General features: G+C 34.7%; 1 protein-coding gene across 1 annotated transcript in view; it reads left to right on the top strand.

Moving 5' to 3' along the window:
- The window catches only part of LOC149072589 (uncharacterized), a 114,701-nt gene extending 106,843 nt beyond the window's left edge, over nt 1-7,858 (top strand). The window contains exons 4-6 of the mRNA XM_089246941.1: nt 1,552-2,141; nt 4,259-4,398; nt 6,400-7,858. Of these exons, the coding sequence (XP_089103067.1) occupies nt 1,552-2,141; nt 4,259-4,398; nt 6,400-6,604 (935 nt within the window). The 3' untranslated portion in view covers nt 6,605-7,858. The remainder of the gene's footprint in view (nt 1-1,551; nt 2,142-4,258; nt 4,399-6,399) is intronic.
- The last annotated feature ends 6,353 nt before the right edge of the window (nt 7,859-14,211 follow it).

Raw genomic sequence — 14,211 nt, 5'->3', positions numbered from 1 at the left:
AACCGCACAAAAATCTGTTTTCTAGTTGTGGCTGAGGGGATTTTGACCAATTTTGCATCTAATACCTTATTAGAGAGATTGGGCACGGCGTAGTATTCCAAATGTGGACTTTACTTCTTAAGTCTTTGCATGGAAAAATATAATACAATAAATTTTTTCATCTCGTAGCTACCTCGCTTTTAAATGCACCTTTTACCCTGAGTTTCTTCTTTAAAAGCGACCTATGCAAGTTTTTATCTATTTCAGCTGTTTGGGTTCAGTTAAAAAAATTAAATTATAGCAATTTTACAGTTACCGATGGTTAATCCCTTGCGAGCTTAAATTTCGCGAATAAGCATCACGATACGGTTATGACGAATCTTGTGACTCTTGCACTATGGTCTCTCTGCTAAGACTTATTTTACCAAGATATATATAGCTCGGTTCTGATGGCGAACAAACACACTAAACCATCAATGAATCATTGATGACTTGAATGCGAACTCTCACCGTTTGTGATCATTCTTTGACGAATGTTATCCTCATGTACTTCACATGATAGTCAGAAACCATAAGCATAGTTTGCTTTCAAGATATATTTTTCATCTCTCGACGTTAATTGTAAAACTATAGATCAATATCTGAAATTAAACTGATCTTTTGTTCATTAGAAACCTTTATACTTGGGTGATCTAATTAGAACATAATTCACAATATTTACTCCATTTTGCATCCCAGCTATTGAAATCAATATGGTTTCTTTGAGCATAATTCGAATCATTTTGCCTAAATAACATATTTTAGTGTTATATCGCACGTAAAACAAAACATCAGACCAGTCTATAAGGTCAATTACTATAATCAAACTCAAGCATCAAGCATACGGAGTTTCGATGTTCAAACTGGATTCGTTTTAGGCCGGTCATCCACTGGAAGCGACTTGAAGCGATAAACAACTATATTTTCCGGCGACAGCAGCAGATGGCCAACCAAATCCGAACGAATGGGATCATACGCGTTTTGCTTTATCTGCGCAGGCACAGCACGATTACTTTTTTCACACCATTCAGCATTCACTCCGGTTTTTTTTCCTCTTTTGTGTGCGTGTGTGGTCGGTCTCTCTTCCTCTCCTATCCCGTGTGAACACCGAAGCTTAAATTTGATAATTGTCATTCATGGGTTGTGAGGGTAAGTAGTAATCGATTAAATAATATTATTAATTTGTTCACACACACACACAACATGAACGCCTTCTCCGAGTTTATGTCCGTTGTTTCATTAAGTATGGACATGATAATAAACACAGCTACCCTCTGCATTCATTTCTCAAAAATTTCAGTTTTTCAATATTTCCTCAAGCTTGTTAACGAATACACTCGTCTGCACAGAGTGTAGTCGTGAATTAAGTAGCACGTAAAAGTCGCTTTCAATGGACGACGCCAAACGCCCCTAGTCGTCTGGCTCAATGCCGGCTATTGTCACTCGAGTTGCTTGTTGCGTGTTGTCGCTTCCAATGGACGACCGGCCTTAGTCTTTAATCCATTTTAGAGTGTCTTTCGCGTTTCTTTTCAGGTGTCCCAGAAGAACAAGAATCAACACATCGCCCGAAAGTCCTTCTAAACCGATTGACTGGATTTGACCACCCTGTACGTGTACAATACCGCATAGTACTCGGCGACGGTGATCGGATCGCCGACTCGGGAATACTGGACCAAATCTCTGATGTCACCGGACGCATTCGAGGTTTCAGCCTGCGTTGCACATTGTCCGACGTTCTACGCAGGGGTATCCTCAGGGTCTACGTTGAGCTGTTTGCCGCAAATCCTCTGAGTGAAGTTTCGGCTATAGTTAGAAAAGATCCATGTTCCACTACGCCAAATTGTTACGATCGTGAAAAACAGGCATGGTGCGTAGAGACAGATCTCGAAACCGAGTGCCTGAAGCTGAAACTTTTCTGCACTGATCTGCACCACGTGCCAAGGAATCATCTGAGATATGTCTCTTGGAATGCTTACGTACTGAGGGATCAAACCGCATCATGCGTGGACCAAACCTCGAAAGAAACTTGCATCACTGCTCTTAATGGTCCGCATAGTAATTACTTCATACAAGATGGTATCGATATGGGGATCATCATGGAAACTAATATACCCATATCAGTGGTAAGTATCAAGTGTATCCGCATAAAAAAAGTAATTTTTTTTTTCATTTTTATCAAAAGAGAAGAACATACAAATAAAATATTTTAGAACGGCTTTGTTAGTATATCATGCTTTAAATAGTTGTGCAAGGATCTCTGTCTAATGAAACACTCAAAAAATAACATGTTATGTACGAGGGTTGGTCCAAAAAGAAGGTAAGAGAAGCTATAAATCTCATGCGTGAGTTCATGATACTACAGTTAAATTTTACTGGATACCAGGTCATATTGGTATACCGGGTATAACATGCACAATAGCCTCTTGGTTTCTGAGAGTGACAACTTCTTTCTACGGCAAGTGATGCATCGCCGCTGGCAGGGCCATTGGAATAGCAAAACAAACAACAAAGTTGTCATAAAGCCTACAATTAGTCATTAACGTTCGAGCTGCAGGACAAACCGCAAAGAGGAAGTCTTGCTTGCCCAGTTGCGCACAGGACACAGTCGCCTCACGCATACCTTTTATCACGTGAAATTCAACCCGAGTGCCCACATGTCAAAATCAATTGACTTTTGCCTCATGTTTTTACTTGCTCACATCATCGGGATCATTTTACGACCGTTTTTTTGGTCATAGTCATCTTTCGCTTCATAACATTTTATCTGACCATTCATATTTTTAAATTCATCAAATCTATTGTTTTTTACGACAAATTATATTATAGTTTTTTACAATCTACTTCATTGTTTTTATCATACGTACTTTTACTTTCCTGACATGGCAAGAACAAATTTTATCTTGTTTTTAATTGAATCGCGAAATGTGAAACGGGGTCATGTTTTATTTTTTTGCATGAGACATGCCCCCTTTTTACATTTAGTGATTGTATCAGTCCTTTGTTTTGGCGCAGTTTGACCTAATTGGTCCTTGCTCCAATAAAACCAAAGTCCAATCCATCCCGTTATTACACCAAGTCAGTTGTCCAGTCAGCCTCCAGTTTTCCAGAGTGCCATTAGAACAGCTGCATCTGATGCGTAACGGTGTAGAAACAGAATAAAATGGCGAGACACAAGAAAAATGTCACAGGTCGAAATTCAAAGTGTGATAAGACTCATGGGTAAACCAGTCAACAAAAGCTACAATCCGTCGGCATATTGTTGAATTTCACCCGTTATGATGTTCCCAAGCATAAAACTTCTCATCACACACACTTCGCATTTCACCCTTAAATCACTTTCTATTCACCGCGCCTTTTTTTTTTTTTTTTTTTTTTGCTTCTACGACGTTACGCAAGAGACGCAGCTGTTCCAACGGTGTCTTGAACAAATGACGCTATCTATTGACCTATAGTATCGCGCCACAATTACGTAACTGTTAATTCACGCATGGGATTTATAACTACCCTTACTTTCTTTAGATCAAAGCTACGCCAACTTCAAAGAAATTGCTTTAACAGCTATGAAATAATTCATATATTTGACTAGATTAAGAGTTATCATCCCAAATTGAGCATATGAAATGAAATCGGTCTCATTGGTATGAATAAAATAAATTAGGTCTTTCATCCGCTGCTGTTACTGACGTGCAGGGTCTTAATTCCATCTCTAACTCGGACAATCAACTCTCGTATAGACCCTCACTACGTTACACGCTACTATTACAATTAAGTCAGGTAACTTCTTAATACTAAATTGAATCTATTATTTTGTAAAATTCACTTCCATTTCGTGATAATTTATGCATTTAAAACCTTTATCCGTGTTAACGTTTATAACATAACCCCTTCATTCCAAAATTCAATTGAGGTACTCCATTGTATCTCAACGTCGTAACTGTTCCCCAAAATTCGAGAGTTCAAAGCACCGCGCTGTCAAACGAGTAAAATTGATTAGTTTCCAAACTTCGAGATACAGCATCCGACTTGTTTAATGGATGTTGGCATGGTTGGCATGTACACAACACAAAGAGGTTCATCCAATAGTATCAGTTCGTAATTTGCATTATACGTTACAGTTGAATTACCAATTTTTTTAAACAGACTTCTATTAACTATTTGATCATTAGGTGCATATAAATTGAATTAAATTGTTGTACATATATTACATTTTATTTTTTTTTCCCCACATTTTCATTAATAGGTAGATGAGATAGCCGTTGAAACAGAAAATAACGCGAAGTCTTTGTGCGTACAAATAGAATGGCTGGATTCACTGCTTCTCTTTAGTGCCACATACCACAAGTACGATGATGTTTGCCGTCTGCAGTGCCACCAGATGAAGTAAGTGTTACTTTGTGCCGTCCGTGAGCTGTTTAATATCGTCCAACATCATCCTAAAACGTACCTGAAAAACTTCGATTATCTCTCTCGAAATGAAACATTTATACGCTATTAGATACCGTATTACTTATCTGTGATATAAAAAATAATTTTTGTATTCAAATATATGTATTTTTCTGATAGGCAATGTTACCTCACCAGAAAAATATACCATTGGCTTCAGTTTTTTTTTTGTTATAGTACTGGGATCAGTGCCGTCTTAACGCATGGGCCCACCCGGGCACGGCTCGGAGGCCTCAAGGGAAGAAGGGCGTCACAGGAATCAAGACCGGCTGAAATTTTCGAAAATTCGTTAGGTAGGGCCTCTGGAAAATCACTTGGCCCGGGGGTCCACGATGCTGTTAAGACGGCCCTGACTGGGATGAATTGTATTTGTAGAAAGCCATAAACGAGTTTTGGAAATTTTGTTCACCAATTATTCGCCCATTACATTATAAGTAAATATTTGTAAACTTAGTCGTAGTTAATGATAAAAACTCAATAAAAGTGTCCTTCTTAAAGACAGTTTTCTTTCATAATATATATTTATGAGTAATATATAAATCGGTAATGAAACTTTAACTTCTTAACTTCATGTGGTTTCATGAAGTAAATGAAATACCGAGAGAGACCATACCAGAATAAAAATGTCTGTGATTTGCGAATTACATTTTACTCATATCATATCCGAATCGACCCTCAGTATAGGGTATTCCGTGGGTAAGTTGGACCAATCGGGATCTCCAATAGATGAAAAGGTGAGTAATTTATATTACACTCATTCTGAGTAATAGGAGCTCTTTCATCACTGTAATTTAGGTAAGCGTATTTCAGACTTCTTTGCTATGGATCATCTTCTCCGGATGCAAAATAAAGAGAACTGTGTGTTTTTGAATTGTGTAATGCAAAATTTCAGTTTGAATTGCAATCTAAAATAGCCTTTTAAATTTGACTGCTGTTTTAATGACATAAATGAACATTAAATTTTGCTTTTGTCCATTTAACGTATATTGAACTGAAAATATTTAACTATTGAAGCTTGCTTAAAATAGCATGTTTCTAATGAATAAAAACAATTTGTCGTATGCTCAACCGTGCCCTAATTTTAATATAGAAATTATACGACACCATTTCTATACGGTAAGCTCTAAGGCTGGACCATTTTTCGCGGCTTAATCGCTGTCGTTAACCATCATGAGCAGACGTGTTCAAACTCAAATTAGCATAAAATGCTAATCCATGAGTTAAATTTAAATGAGTTCAGCTGGAGAAAAGAACAATATGTAAGCGCATCTCGATTATGAAATAGGACAGGAAATACAATGTTCTGTGCTTCAACGAACAACAGGTTGAAGATGCCTACTTCAACATCTAAGGGTGTGATTATAGTGCACGTGTATTTCTGATTCTGGAAACCCGCGTCGTCTCCGATTGGTTAAAAACTCGAATTTCAAGCTAAAAAAAAAGTTGAAATTCGGGTTTTTAACCAATCGGAGACGACGCGGGTTTCCAGAATCGGAAATACACGTGCACTATAATTGCACCCTTAGATCTTGAACATTCTGGAACAAGAAATTGTTCAAGAAAAAATGTTTCTTGTGTCAAATGTTCTCCAAGTTCATTCTTCACGATTGACAATCTGGCGCACTGAGATAGATGAAAACTAACAACATAGAATCGATTGAAAAAGATTGGTTGTGTCGATGTAATTACATTTAAAATGTAAATACAAATTACATACAAATGAATTTTCTCAAATAAAATTGAAACTTTTCTGTGTGTGCGTGTTTTATAAATAGTAGTTTATTACGTTGAACATATATAAAATCACTCGGAAAGACGCAGAAAGCAAAATGTTCCATAGATAAAAAATTTCTTGTGATATATGAACTTGTATTTTAGAGAAATAGGAAAATTTTTAAATTGGTTTTTATTCTAATCGTAATTCCTCTCATTTTTCAGGCGAGAAATCTCTGCTCTTCAAGCTGAAAACTACAGTTTGGAACGCCAGCTTTTCAGCTACCAAAAGTCGATATCCTTGGTGAACTCAAGGGGCCAAACATCAGAGGATACCTTGTTGGATGATGAAGAAACAGACCAAGCAATCTATGAAAGACGTGCGTTACCTACTGAAGGACAGAGCTTCTCCGAAACTGATTATAACTGATTCATAAAAAAAATCACTTTGTACCCTATTTGCCTAGCGCGTGCAAACTTACACCCGCTCTCTTAATCTCACTCTAGGTCTTTCGCTTTCCTTCTACACTATGCAAGTGCCTGTGACTTGACCACACTTTAGTCATATGGTAGACGCAGAGCACATTATCACTTGGTACGTAGTGATGTCCGTAAGGAAAAGCACTTATGTTGCACTTTACGTCCTCGTCTGTGGGTTAGATAATTTTCTATACATGTTCCGTTATAAATTTCGTAGTTGAATTATATTTCCCGATAGTCTATTACCACTTTTCTTCGAAATTCAACTGTTATATAAAAACAAGTAAACCAATTAGATTATTTCTATAATCTTCAAAAATTATCGAGTATTATATTATCAAAAAAAAAAACAAAAAAACAACTTTTTCGACCAAACTTTAAAAAGGTATTTACATATATTTTTCGATTCCGTCAATATCAGTTATAAAGATAATTCAAGCAACATCAAAGAGTCAACCTGCGCCATGGAAAATTCTATTGATACGAACAAAAAATTATGTATAGAAAGAGCTTTTTTTATGGGACATTCGTTGCAAGAATGAGGCTCAAGATGCGTTCATCGTAGAACAAACGATTTGAAAGCCATTTTTGACGGATGAATACTGTAAGAGGTTGGTGTGGATCATCGAGGTCTAAGTCGCTTCAATCATCATAGACTGAATAGTTTATTAAAGTGATTAATAATTCGTTTATTTTCCTAATTACTATTAATGCCAGTCTTTATAAGCACAGATGGTCGTCGATTTTACGACCTTGACGAAAGACTAAAAATATAGGATTGTGGAATCAATGTGTATATTCTACAATTGAGGTCATGTAGTATTTGTTGGATGATATTGGTCTAAATACCTGACAAAATTTGGTAACTGTCTCACAAAGAATGAGATACTAACAGGAAGATCTTGCCGCCTTTAACTAGTGTCGATATATCAGAAAAATTATTTTAATTTAGGTCGTAAGTCGATGGCTACCTGTATATAGTAACTACAATATTTTAGATTTAGAATTTCATTGCCCTTCATAAATACTTAATCGTCTTGAACTCTCCATCCAGAAAAGTTTTCGTACTTTTACATTAAATCGTAATTTATAAAAAAAATGTAAAATAAAAATTCACAGTGTATTTTAAAATAGGACCGTAATAACCATGTTAAAACTAGGACGGGAGGAACATTTTTGGTATGGTTTTTAATGATAATAACTACTATTTATGAAATAATGAATAAATATTATGAATAATACGAATGAACTTTTTTTAGTAACCATTTGGTAATTAAGAGACGTCAATTTTAAACTTCACGAGTTACCTACTTTTCTCAAATTTTCTGTTACTTCTGGATCATTGAAATATATATAATTATGAAAATTTAAGGAAATATGGAGCAAAGAGAATTGAAAAAATATCTTTTAAATGAGAAAAATTGAAAAATTGCAACAAATGAATAAGCAAATATAATAGAAGAGAATATGAAAATTGTCGGATTTTTCGATATTTTTGATCACTTTTCATTTGATTTAAAAGAAATAAACATTCACATTTTTCTTTTAATTTTTGCTTAGAAAATGAACTTTACATTTCTTTAATGTTTAATTTCTACAATTTTTTATGTTTGTCTTAAATTTTATTTCACATTTTTTATTCGTTTATTTCTAATATTTTCTGATAGTTTTTAATTATATATGTACCGATAAATTTTTATACAAAATATAAATATTAGGTAAAAATAATTTTTTGGATATGCCACTTTAATTGAAATAGGTGAAATTAATTTTATTATTTCGGTTTAACTTCTCTTCCACTAACGGCGATATCCTGGAAATGAAACCAAAATTGTTGAAATTAATTAAATCAATATTCATTTCGTATAATTTGGATACAAATATAAATATCTGCCCGTAGAAATATGGTTATCATTCTTTAAATATTGATAGCTTCTCGATTACTCTCACACATCTTATCATATTTCCTCTTGAAGTTATCTATCGGGAGGGGGTGGAATTCACGACATCCAAAGGTAAGCTATTCCATGCATTTACAACCCTGTTGGAGAAAAACTCCCTGCTATACAATAACCTGGAATTATCCCTTAGTAATCGAAACTGGTGTCCCCGAGTCGAAGCATTTGAAAGACAGCGTAAAAATACTTCATGATCCATTATATCAATCCCCTTAAAAATCATAAACACTTCAATCATATCTCCACGATGCCTACGTTGTTCCAAAGAAAACATATTCAATGAATCAAGTCTTTCTTCATACCTCAAGCCTTGCGTATGACCGTGCTCTAGTGGCTCTTCTTTGCACCCCTTCAACCAAGTCTTTATTCTTCTGAAGAATCAAACCGAACATTCTATTTGCTTTTCTGACCACCGTAGAATAATGTTCAGAAAACCTAAGCCACTCGTTAATGAGAATTCCCAAATCCGTGAGCCTAGTTGTATCTGGAATAGTTTTCCCATTTAGCTCGCAAGTGCATATACGTATGCACATGTTACTGCCAAAGCCCGAAATTGGCCGGTTCGCGAATTGGCCAATTTCGTTGTAAATGGACGCGGTTAATGTCCGAATTTCGGGGTTCAGCCAGCCAGTTCACGAAGTGGCAGGAGAACGTCGGACAAAGTCCGATAGCAAAAGACATGAGTCGGGGTCATCGCCAAGTCATCATCATCAACTACTATAGACTTATATAGTAATGTATTACATGTTGGCGATGAAAAAAAATGTATTTGGCGCCTATACCGGACCGTCATACATCAGCACATCCAACGTTGGCCAGGCTAGGGATCACCGGCCACTTCGCCAATTGGCAGGCTAAAGCCCGAATCATTTATGAAAATCGGCTAAATCTCTCGGTCAATTTGCGGAGTGGTAGTATTTTGGGCTTTGACAATAACATATATAAACAAACCAATAATTTATCGCATATTTATTTTGAAATTCGCGTGTCAGATTGAAAATATACATTATCGCGTTTTACAAGCCTCGCAATAAGATTTAATACTAAATCTTTTTTTTTTTTAACTTTATATGTTACTATTGAATGCTTTAAACGCAACGTTTCAATTTCGGGTAGAATGGGATCTAGCAATAAAAGACGAACATTGGAGTGTAAAAAGACCTATCGCCATTGTTTTCCTGTCCGGCCATCACATTATTGGCGTTGATGAAGGTTCGCGGTCATAAATACAAATTGAAAAACGCTTCTGGTTACTCAAGTCTGAAACTAAAACGTCTTGCCTTTTTCTAGTTTGGATTAGAAAAGGATCGTAAGACTGCCAAAAACAAACAGAATCCTGCAGAGTGAAAAATAAAAACAACAAATGGATTCAATGTCTCTTTTTTTAAGTAGAAAATGTATTCATACAAAGTTTTTGAAACTTTTTCTCAATTTCCACAAAAGCAGCTTTTAAAGATATTGAGTTTCCATTGATTTCTTAAAAGAGAATCTCGATACTGTTTTAATAATCTTAAACTTTCCTAAAAATGAAAAAAAAATATTTTTTTGGACCCTTCATATACTCGTAACAAATTCAGCACGTTTAAGATCTGTACCGAGATATTATATCTCTCTGTAACTTTAGGGGGTTTGGTGCACGATCTTGGCTTTTCATGCTTTCCTGTGGGGAAAATCCTCTGTTTAAAGAACATTTAAAAATTGTCTACTCACAGTAGGCCCCTCAATTTTTTTATCAATTTTGTGAAAATTTTCATATAATTTAACGAGAGTTTTTGCGATTGTAGTAGCTGGTTTTTTTTCGAATTTAATTTCAACAGCGCATCTTACTTTTTTCAAAAATCACCAAAATGTACCCATACTTTGTACCACAACTTTTTAAAATCATTTTAATGAAAAATCCTCTCGTTAAAGCATATAGCACCTCAATGCTGAGAGACATACAGTTTCAAGACATTTTAACAAATGATATTGGAAAAAATGTTCCTTGTCTGACAAACAAACGTAGTTTTGAAAGAAGAACGTTTTAATTTAAAACATTGGCATCAGTTTTTATAATAAAATGTTTTAAAAATACTTCTGTTAGAATAGATAGAACAGAAATTAGAACGCAGTTAGAAACAGAAAATTCTATAGTAAATTATTTAAAAATGGAAAAAATATGAATTTTTTTGCAAATTTGCGTGCACCAATCCTCTTATAAACCAAATTCCGTAATAGTTGTAATGTTTCCCGAAAGCAAATTTGTATCTTGATAATTTTATTCAAGTCCAGTCTCTAGATTCTTTGAAGTTACCGAGAGAATGAGTGAAATGGTGAGTTGTGAACAATAGTTCTTTTTTTTTTCCTTCAGTCTTAAATGTAGTCAAACTTGGTTATAACGGGCTCGGTTGTAACGAAACTTCGACTATACTTACAATAATTGCTGGTCTCAGATGATTCCCATAGAGAATACTGTTTTAATGAGCACCTTTCTTACAACGGCGTTGAAATTCAAACGACACTGGATATAACAGCAAATTTTTTCATCGTTTTGGTTCCTAGAATCAGACCTCACCACATTGGGACAATATTTTTCTGTTCTAGATATTTTTCTGTTGCCTATTGTTGAAAATAGATTTAATAAATATCTGACGCTCCGACTTGCTCCATTTACTGCATTTTCAACAAAGCACTCTGTAATGCGCAATCTAAACTGAAATTGGGGATGAAGGTAATCTGCATGATTTATAAATCGTGTTGCAATGAATATGAATTTTGATATTAATTCATATATTCACATATATATCTGCAATATTCAATTTTTTTTATCCGTGAAATGCATTTTAAATCACCAGAGATTTGTTGCATCATCGTATTTTTCGCCAAGAGTTGTTTATAAGCAGCATTTGCTGATTTTGGCGACGTTTGGCAACATTTTGGCAAGAACTGGCGATGTCTTGAATTTTCTACATCCCAACTTTTCTTATTTTTCCTGAACAAATATGGTTACTTTAATCGTTAATGCATTGTATGAGCATAAAATTGATTGATTAATTTCATCTGGTTATGTTTCATCAAAAAAGCTTTTGATAACGTCAACCTTGGTTATAAGAACACACCAAGGTTGTAAATACAAAATTTCGCGGAATCTTCGATATCGTTATAACCGAGTTTGACTGTAGTTTGATTCGTTTGAAATCCAACAGGTTACTGATCGAACTGTGATGGCGTTTCAAAATATTATAGTATTCCAATACGTATTGTACAAGGCGTATCATGCATAGAAATCATTTTTGTGCCTTCAGAGGTTTGTGTAGTGAACTAGTTTATGACTGAAGTTTTGTTCACCTGAAAGATAATCAACTTGCTAACATTGGAAAATTTCCAAAAAAAATATTAAAATCGGTTTTTCGTTTTTGGAACCTTCAAAGCTTTCAGAAATATTGGTATCAAATGATATCATTTGATATCATTCGGACGTCATCAAGTTATAACTTTACCACGTATCCCTATTGTGGTTCGCGACTCTACAGGCGTATGCCGATTCAGTTCCCACACACACACATATTTGCTACTTAATTTATTTTCTCACATTATGCGGACGTTGTTTGCACTGAAATGAACAAATCAAAGTAAGCCGAAAGGCTAAAGATCACTCTAAATGGCCATGAATAAATTTCTGAATTCAAACTCGTAGCGAAAGAAGATTTTTTTTCAGTTTTTGACAATAAATTGTCAAAGGAAGATTTTTTATTTAGCTAGATAGATTACTGAAAATTATTTATTTATACAAGATCTATTTTTTTTATCATTTTTTAAGACTATTTTCAACTAGAAATCCATCATTTTCCTAATTTGAGAAATTATTCAAGGAATCTAAAAATAACGCATTATTAACCAAGGGAAAAATGAAGCCATACACTATACACATTTCGAAACATCCCTCAAATCGATTTCGTATAGGTATTTTTTGGCAATTTGTCATCGGGAGATCGCATGAATAATCTCAATAATCTCACTCACCTGTATCTTTGCCGAAATGCATAAACCAATACGATACCAATTCATCGATTCGTTTATCAATAATTATTAATCAAAATCTCATTATAGTAGACTTGAAGGAAGAATCAAAGATTATATATTTAGAGGATTGAGAGTCAATATATATACTCGATTTCGATCCTCCAATAAAATTCACATTTCATGTGAACATTGGTTTTTAAATAATTTATGGTAATTTTCTCCTTAAAATTACGGATTACTGTCTTACTAAAATCTCATGTAGAGCTATGAATGACATGCAGAAATTGTGGCTTTACAACTGCGAGCATGTTATGAACATGCGAAATAGCGTTCGTGCATCAAACTCCAGACAACATGGGATGAAAATCCGACAGATGCCTGACTTGCATTGCGTGAGGATTACAGTTGACTAATGCTAGAAAGGAGTAAGTCAGAATGGGTAGGAAAGACTAGACTGGAATTGTTACAGATTTAGAGAATGTCACAGCAGCACACCATTACGTTCCTAAGTAATAATTTTGAAGAAAAATAATGCACGCAAATGTTGAATTAGAAGACTGACTAGAACTGATTTAAAAAATATGGAAATATTACTATACCAGCTCGAGATCTAATTAGTTAATCTGTATAGCCTGTGTTAAAGAACATCTAGAAGCCTCCATTACACATAGGGAGTATAGGGATTGTGGAATATTAGTTTTTGTTCACTGTATTTTTCAATTTTAAATAGGATAGGAACCTGAAACTTGAATTTTTATAAACTTTGGATTCTTTTCGTTGCACTAAAAAAGTATGGTATTTAAAAATAAGTGTCATGTGTCGGGAAAAAATATATTTAAAGAAATGTTATCCGGAGAGTAATATGAAATAATCGAGTTCAAAATTATGATGACTCGCTAAAAATGATCAAAAACAAGATTTAATGAGCCTATGGCAATAAAAATACAATTTTTCCAGTTTGTTTTGATAGTCGATGACTGTGGTGTTGCAGTAGTTCATTTACAAATGATGCAGTCTATATTTTTTGCCACAGAACAGTCAAGATGGTCTCACAGAGAACAAGAGACACTCATTTTATTCCCAGACCTCTCTCCTTCCATGTTCTGAAAACGCCTTGAGGAATTCAGCGTCATTTTCATGTTGTTCAGTAGGTGATACAAAGTCCAACTCAGATGATACTTATAGTAGTACATGTAAACCGACATAAAATCTAAAAATTTGAATTTTGAGACAATATTGTCCTTTAAAAATATTTTTATCATTGGATGGCAAAACCTCTAAAAAATATAATCCTAGTAGTTTCTTTCTTCTGAACTTCTCAGTCAGGAACTGAAAACAGTTAAACCTTGGAAAGAATTCAAGAAAGGCAATGCACTCTGCAATAATTTTCCTTTAAACTAATTCCCATGACGAAAGCAAAGAATATCAGAAATTTCCCACGTGTGAGCGAACGCACTGAAAATTTCGAAACTCAACACATCCGATAACATAAAGGTGCTTTCAAAATAACCTATCAAAGATAAATATTCAAAATTAGTTTGGATTCTGTGCAACAGCTTCTTAACCAACAAAGCTTCCATGGAACAGCTTCATAACG

The sequence above is a fragment of the Pholcus phalangioides genome, unplaced genomic scaffold (assembly GCF_987345545.1).
Source record: "Pholcus phalangioides strain wild (caught in Gottingen) unplaced genomic scaffold, Ppha-v1.0 ptg000017l_1, whole genome shotgun sequence".
NCBI lineage: Eukaryota > Metazoa > Arthropoda > Arachnida > Araneae > Pholcidae > Pholcus > Pholcus phalangioides.
This window is presented reverse-complemented; position numbering and strand designations above follow the sequence as displayed.